At 35.5% G+C, this 8937-nt stretch overlaps 1 protein-coding gene across 1 annotated transcript; it reads right to left on the bottom strand.

The window, feature by feature from the left end:
• Positions 1-2402: 2402 nt before the first annotated feature.
• Positions 2403-3068, bottom strand: LOC130727703 (uncharacterized). Its single transcript, XM_057578921.1, has 2 exons — positions 2586-3068; positions 2403-2456 (listed from the first exon to the last, which is right to left on the bottom strand). Exons 1-2 carry the CDS (start codon positions 3066-3068, stop codon positions 2403-2405), a joined length of 537 nt encoding a protein of 178 aa, XP_057434904.1.
• Positions 3069-8937: the final 5869 nt, after the last annotated feature.

Consider the following 8937-nt stretch of genomic DNA (forward strand, 5'->3'; position numbering starts at 1 on the left):
TGATGAGGAAAGGGATATTTTTGTAATATAGCTTTTTTATTTTTTTTCTCAACAGGTTACTTTACCTGTTATACCTGTTATAATAAGTCAATTTTGCTATTGTATGGTGCAAGACCTAATGTGTACTTGCACCATAGAAGCCACCTCAATTAAATCCTTCATTATTTTTGTTTGCAGTATTATTTTTATTACTTATTGACAGTTTCAACAATCTCTTTAGGTTTTTAAATAATGTATGTTTATGTTTGCGCTTATGGGACCTAACAAGATAGGGACCCCATGGTCACCATACAATATATATCAACTCTAATTAGTAAGTAGTTATTTTGGACATAATTAGTAGTTATTTTGGACATGTGTCTTTTAAATTCTTCACATATTAGCATTTAATTGAAGAGAGTCAAAAATGAACGTAGCTAAACATAGAAGCGTAAGAAAAGAAACTTGGAACTATATTTTTCATCAAAAGTACTTTAATACACTAAAATGTTCGGTCTGAATATAGTAGTGAGCAAAGTACAAATCTCTACATAATTGTAAAGCATCAACAAGGACTATGTTGACATGATGAGTACCCTGTTAATTTTCTTCCCCTACTGCCTTTCTCAAATTTGATTCTACGTTTAATTTTTATCATATCCTTAATTTTCCTTGCTTCAGAGTTGTCACTAGTGTAATGCTCTAGGTTAGATGCTACTTACCATGCTCTATCAACAAGAACTATGTTGACAGGGATGAGTATCCTGTTAATAATAACAACAATAATAATTTTAAACTAATAATAATAACAATAATAATATTAATAAAATTACTATACGTTAAGAATGGTCAATAATGCTAGTTTCTATCTTTCCGATAAAAAAAAATTAGACTAATTTCTTTTTGCAACGGATGCTGCCTCTTCAATGCAACCAAAATCAATAATGTTACCAGTGTATACTGCTTCAAAATTAAGAATCTCTTCAATTATAGAATTCAGCATAGAATAACACAGTTCTTCCTAAATGAAAATTATTAAATTCAGCATTCATACCCAGAAACCATAATCCAGTAAACAGATCTACAACAGTTACCAATTAGCAATCAAGCATTATATGCAAATTAAAATTTGATAACATTCAAAAGGAACAGAGGTTGATTGCTCTCAGTCAAAGGCCAGTTTTTTCCACATAAGAAACTTGAGATGGAAAAGTGTCCCTCCCATTTAAGCCAAGCCACTTCATGTGCTTGACAAAGCCTTCTCTAAATCTCTAACACAAGAGGGAACTGAATCAAACCTCTAATGTAAGAGAAAAAGGTCACCAGGCAAAACCAAGCACAAAAAGTCAGAATTTTACTCAGACTTAAAGGAAAAGGGCCCTGTAATCCCACCTAGCCTCAATTCAGTGTGGTTAAAGCAAATGAATCATCATCGAGCATCACCCCATACAATCACATAACACCAAAGCAAAAAACTTTCAACCCAGCTAAATCAAAAATCAAAATAAAGCTCCACAATTTCCAAATTAATCAGAACCATAAGAGTAAAAAACAAAAACAAAAAAAACTACAACTTGGGGTTGGTACAATTTTGAAAAAGTTTGAAGCTTTGCAATGAAATCCTTGACCCTATGGAATATAAATCAAAACCCATTTTCAAAAATGCTTGATAGATTAGAAATTGTGGAGCCTACGAGAAATGGCAAAAATCCAAGGATTATGAATAAGCCAGTCCAAAAGAGGAACCGATTGATATTGCATCTCTTCGTATTCTCTATGCCATGGATGGAGGAATAGAGAATCATAGTGGATGCATCAAAAATTGAAACGAAGAAGACAAATTCAGAGAAGAGAAATCAAAGGGTTTTATAGATCTGAAAAACAAAACCAGAGAAACTAGCGTTGCAGAAGATAGGGATTGTTGTGTATTTATATAGGGTACCGATGATGATGTACTAGGGTTTTGTTTTTTTACTGGAATGAAATTACCGATTTACCACTGTAACTGTAAAAATGTGATGTGCGAGCACGATGGGAAATAGTACAGAACGTGATTACGTGAACTGTTTTGGGCCTTTCCTTGGCATAAATGACGGAAACGGAATACATTAAAAACTGAAAAATATTTATATTAAACAAAATTAAAAATATATATATATATATCTATAATTCCATTTTAAATTTACAGTAATGATATATACACTAGTGTTTTTACCCGTGCGCTGCACGGCGAAAGATTTTTCTAATTTTTTATGACAATTATTTTTACATGAAATTGACATGATTAACTACCACAAAACCATAGATAACAATTGAAATTAGATTTGATTCGTTTACACAACAATGAAAAACTGAATGAATCTAACAAAGATTGATGATTACAGAAATATATATATCAGCAACAAAAAGATGTCATATGAACGTTATGCATTCCACTTGTTGCTTGCTGCCCCAGTATCATTGAAAGTCTGTTGAATCTGCAACAATTTAGAAAATGTTTTAAATAAGTAGATCAAAAAATACAGCACGCTAAATACAATGTGCATTATACAAAGAAGTACAAATTCAAAGATAGATAATCTAACCATTCATATGTTCTGGAATACTTCTTCATACACAACATTCCGAGTGCAATTAGATACTACTCCTTTGTCATCGACTATAAGTATCTTCAACCCTTTTCTAGATTTTACTCTTGATAGAGCTACATATAGCTGGCCATGCGATAACGATTGTCTCCTTGAGAATTTGAAAGGAAGGCCAGTATCAGAAGGAGTTAAGCTAAGCCTAGGAATATGAACATGTTTACCTGTTTTAGAACCGGAAAGAGCTGTTGCAACAATGATATAAGGTGTCAAAGCGCTCACTATCAATCTTGTTCCATTACACAATCCAGCAGACTGATCAATGTTCCGAATTAACATGATAGGGACACCAACTTTGAGAACAATTCTGTGGTTGGGAATACCAGACCACTTAACATCATTTAGAAATTCTGAAGTGAACCATTCTGCATCTATTTCAGAGTCTTCATCTGACCTGCATGGTGTGTCATAACTCAAATATTCTGTTTCCTCCCCAGGGATCATTGACATCATGAAGTTATTAACCTCTTCAACACTTTCAAGAGTGGGAGCAAGGAGTGCTCTTTGTTAAAAATATGCATGGTTCTCCAAATTAGCAACAACATTGGGATATGCAAAATTGACTAACTCAAGTAAGGGATTATCGGGCTCCCTCACCAACAAATCAGAGGGAATTTCTATAATAGAATCATCCTCATCGATTGGCTTAACCGTGCCATCACCCACTTGAAGAAGCCAATCCGCAAATTCTTTGATCTCCAAGGATGAAGAAGAGGACCCTGCTTGTTGTAATCTCATGTTGGTAGTTAACTTCATTACTTTACAATGCTTCCATAGGTATGATGAATTCACAGAAGAAGAAATGACATCTGATCTACTTCCTTTCAAAATTACTGGCAGAATCTATCGAAAGTCCCCACCCAAAACAACTGCCTTTCCTCCAAAGGGTTTATCGTGGCCAAAAGTTGCTTGGGTCTTCATGATGTCATTCATAGTTTTGTCTAGAGATTCAAAACAATGCTTGTTAAGCATTGGAGCTTCATCCCAAATGATAAGACTTGCTTTCTGAAGCATTTCAGCTTTATGAGAACCTTGACGGACATTACATGTTGATGATTCATGGATAGTGATAGGAATGGAAAATCTAGAGTGAGCAGTTCTACCTCCAGGTAATAGTAATGAAGCAATGCCACTTGACGCAACATTTAGAACAATCTTTCCTTCAGAACGCAGCGCAGCTGAGAAGGTATTCCACACAAAAGTTTTACCAGATCCGCCAAATCCATATAGGAAAAAAAATCCTCCGTTATTGGACGAAACAACATCCAATATCTGTAAATTGACATAATTTGTCAAAAAGAAAATACGAAACACATAATAATCGAATTTATTCATTTTTTCTTCTATTATGCTTTAATCATAATTTATTACCTGGGTATACGCTCCTTTCTGTTCAGAAGTTAGGGAACAGACCAATTGTTGATGATGTACGTTCATTTCATCCTTATTGTAATTAAGCTCATCTGCAACAAATTGAATTTCAAAACGAAAGGTCTCAAAATGATGGATAAGGTAAGCTAGGTCATTCTTTAAGTGACCTTCCATTGGTTCTCAACACCTTCTCTATCTCAATCAAACATAAGTTCATCAAATCCTCATCATTTATTTGAAGATCTGCAACAAATATTAAATGGATTTAAAACAATATAGAAAAACATTCTCTAAATCACGTAATCTATATAATAAAATCCAATTGTACAGAGGTTGTTTCTTTGATATAGCAAAGGAAATGATTCCTTCTAAGATGCCCATTTCAAGTAACACACAAAAATAAAAAACGTCATTAAATATATTTAATAAGAACATAGTGCAAAAATACCTGGCATTTTAAGCAACCTTCTTCTGTGATACAAAATGCCGTCAGCTAAAAATCTCCATGTCTTATCCCACACTTCTCTTGGCTTTCCTATAGCGTTTGTTGAGAGCAATGTTACAAACAAATGCCTCAAATAAGACCATGAACCAATCTCACTCATGTGAATAATCCCATCAACATACTCCCTCTCATCTTCCATTAATCCCATAGCATCGCACGCATCTTGGAATGTTGGATAAACAACCCCTTTGACAGTTCTTAAACTTGCAAAACTGTCACAGCCTCTCTGTTTGGTTAATAGAATCCTCATGTAATATACCTCGCCCATGCCTAGAGCGATATATTGAAGACGACCAAGGGAGAAACCTCTCTTTCTTGGCTCCCATACTTGCTTATCTTTCTTATAAACAAACATAGATGGATACTCAACATATGTTAAACTTCTTCCCTCCGGGTATAGCTTATTCGCATTCATCCATGCTAGGAATTGAGTATCTTTAGTTGAACATTTTTCAACAACGCCTTCCAAGTCTTCATCGTCGTTGAAAGTTACACACTGTTCACCGGGAAGATGAAATGATAAGCGCTTCACGGGCGGCCATCTCTCGTGGATATCAAATTTAAATGTCCTCCATGCTGCCTCACATGGAGTTAGATACCTGCCATTTCATTTCAGTTTAATAACTGGGTAAAAAAAAATAAAAAAAAAATAAAGAAAAACAATGTGATTACTTACCTGCAATCGTAGTACTGTTTAATTTCATCCTGGTTCGATTCTCCATTTCCAGCATTTGAAATTTGAACATTCACCCTATCACTGCCTTTGTTGATATATTTAAATAGATACTTTATTGCAATACTCCACGTTGATATGTCCATGATAATTCATCAGAAGTCGAGGATTGTAGGGAACAACAAAACCATTATCCAAAGGAACTCCTTTCTTGGCCACTGTAATTCATGTCTTCCTTCTCTTATAAATTGGGAAACCATCATCATCAATGGTAGTGCAGTTCTGATATTTTTTGGGAAAGTGTTTAGAACACTTGCCATCAACCATGCATGCACACTTTGGATCAATAACCCCACACGGACCGTGGATCATGAAGGAGGAAACGACCTTGTAAAGCTTTGGATACAACTGCGGGTCAGGAAGCTCAGCTGAAATGAATTTATCAATGTCCTCTCCGGTTATCAATTTGTAATGGGGTTTCAACCATAGAAGAATGTGCGCGTGTGGCAATCCACGTTTTTGAAACTCTACTGTATATATACCTTCACAAAAAGTTAAACGAAATTAAATGGAACTCACAACTTGATTTAATGAGAACCACTCGTGAGTGATCTGGGTATCAAATTCAAATTCATAGGTAGTTTCCTGAACCACAGTTTGTTCAGGAACATCAAGATTCATTTCACCCACTTGAAACGAAATTTGATCATCATCTGATAAAAAAATAGGTTCAGAAGTTTCAGGAGGAAAAGTTGAAGGATTTCCCTGATACAAAGGAGGGCCTTGAGAGGATTGTCCAGCAAACCTAAAGTCAGGATAAAAGTCCAGAACACCAAGAGAATCAGTCTCATGATCCACGCTCCAGTCTATAGGAGGAGGACCTCCAGGCACTTGTATTTCCTTGTGGTTTGAATCACGAACATCAATTTTGAAGATTGAATCATCAACCTCATGGAACCAAATTGTGCAATTCCCCACCAAGTTGTAGAATTGCCTCAATTCATTCCAACAGTATGTTGCTTCATCGCATCATCAATTAGAACCCATTGTGGCTTTAGCTTGTTGATGTTTTTCCTCACGTAAGCACGACTCAGTTCACCCTCCCTCTGTAAAAAGGCAAAATTAATAAGAGGAAGAGAATGGAAGAAAATGAAGAACATTGAAAGGATTTAGCAAACTTTGATTTACCTCTAAATAGCAACTTCTAACAGGAAAGAAACTCTTGTAAAAGAGGCGTGGATGGTTAACTGGATCCATAGCAAATTTTGGAAACAAAAAAGACTTTGAGAAATATGGAGAAGTTGTGATTGGAACGTATGAAGTAGAGAAGTTTATATAGAAGAGAAAGAATCAAATGGCATGGTGGTTGAGTTTCCATGCAAAATGTGAAGGTTACACGTGTGTTAACCAATTTCACCCTTTCAAAAGAATATGATTGGGAATATGAATTTTTGCATTCAATCCACATTCAATGAGCAATGATTAGATTCAAGAACAAAACATCAGTTCACATATGAAAGGTTGGTGTAAAGGAAGGGTTCTTTTGGGTCTTCACGTGTCTACATACCTTTTTTGCTATCAATAGTTTTGGGAATGAGGAACTATAAGGCACTACCCAATTTAAAGAAGAAATTGGAAGTCATTAAAATAATAAAAAGATGTTAATGTATTTCAAAAAATTATAAACGGTTTTGGGAATCCAAAAGGATGAATAAGAAGATAGAAAGAAGTGGGTTATAATAAGGGACAACGGTTTTCAAAAATAATTATTGGAACTAAACAAAATTAAAAAAAAGTAATTTTATTTTTCTTCATAGGGTATTATAACCTAGAATCTATTTATATTTCTAGAAAATATAAATATATTAACTTCCAAACAAATAAATATTATAAAAATTACACCATAATCATCTGATATGATACTAATGGAAAATTAAAATAAAAATATCGTATTTAAAATATCTGATATTTCCATATGATTCATTATTGGCATGATTTAAAATTAACAAAAATTTGTTATGAATGGGAGATAATTCACGTTAAGGAAGGAGGGGGAATAAGTTATTAACTAATCATATATTGGTGATAGATGAATTATTTTAAATTGGGGACATATTTAAAATGAATTAAATATAAAATTCTATTTTTTTTTGTTACTTCTGAAAACAAAATATTTTTTTTTTTGAAAGCGAAATGAATATTATTAATTAATAACTTGAGCCAAAATAGCCCAAGGCCAAAACAAAATACAATCTGAACCAGACAAGTTCCTGGAGACACTTTGTGCATAAAAGTGCACCAAACCCACCACCAACCCGCAGGATGGCATCAAGTGTATTCCCGAGAAGGAGCCTCATTAAAACCTTACTGAGAAAAACCCATTGGGAAAAAACCCAGCAAGGAAAAAGAGTACCACCAACTTGGGAGAGCCACCCTGCTACTAGTAAACATGAAAATTAGCCCAAACTGCAGCTGTAATTCGTATACAAACTAAACAGCTATAATTATAGTTTCTGGAACACATAAAACAGCAAGGCAGCGAAACAGCATCAACACCAGACAGCATAAACAACAGCAGCAACAGCAGCAACAGCGCAACAGAATCGTGCAACAGCAGCAACAGCACACCAGAAAACAGTAAACAGCAAGCAGAAGACAGTAAACAGACAAAACAGCAGCACCAGCACTCAGCAAACAGACAGCATAAAACAACAGCAGCAACAGCGTAACAGAAAAGTGCAACAGCAGCATCAGCAACACCAGAAAACAGCAAAACAGCAACCAAAAAAAATCAGCAATCCGCAACCAGCAAATTAGCACCAGCAAAACAGCTACAAAGATGGGCAGAAAATCCAGAGCCAAAATATGCCTTAGCTTTCGGCCCTGCAAAAAACAGTAAGTCATAAACAAAAACGCCAAAAATGTTGTCATCCTTGTTGTCCATCATAATGCCAAATTGGCTCCTCGCGAGAACATCCCTCCTTTGCTAGTTTGTCCGCCTCCATATTCCCTTCCCTCAAAATATGGGACACCCCACAACACGCCACCAAGGGAAATAAGTAATCAATCATATTCAATTCATTAGTTAAATTCCAAGGTCTATTTTTTGTTCCGCTCACCCAATCCACTGCAAGACTAAAGTCACTCTCAATTTCTACCGAGCATACCATGAACTGCTGACAAAATAATAATGCATACAAAATTGCCAAAACCTTCGCCTCATCCGCTCGTTTTACCTCCACCTTTCTTGAAAATTTTCCAATCACCTTCGTTGCGTTATTCCTCAAAATTCCCCCAATGCCTGCCCGTCCTGATTGAAAAGAACCATCTACATTAAATTTCAAAGTCGTCCCTTGAGATGGTTTCCAAGGTATGAGAGGCCGCACACTATCCTTGGCATTTAAATCAATTTTTGTGAAACCCCTTGCAAACTGATTTGCATCATAAGGACAATCTTGCCACCAAGCTCTTATCCAAGTAAATAATAAAAATACATGAGACTCCCAAATGGCTTCTGCATCAAAAAGTTTATCATGGAAAATAACGTTATTCCGAGCCATCCATATCTCCCAGCACAATGCATAAGAAATCAAATCCCACAAAATTCTTGAGGTAGTTTTGCGTAATAAACCCCATTCAGCCAGCAATGCCGAAACTGATTCTGGGACAGGCCACATAATGCCCTCCCTCTGTAACACAGCTGTCCAAAACATCCAAATCCTGGGACAATGCAAAAAAAGATGTGCCACTGTCTCTGTTGTAGA

Source organism: Lotus japonicus, chromosome 1 (genome assembly GCF_012489685.1).
Source record: "Lotus japonicus ecotype B-129 chromosome 1, LjGifu_v1.2".
NCBI classification, from domain to species: Eukaryota; Viridiplantae; Streptophyta; class Magnoliopsida; order Fabales; family Fabaceae; genus Lotus; species Lotus japonicus.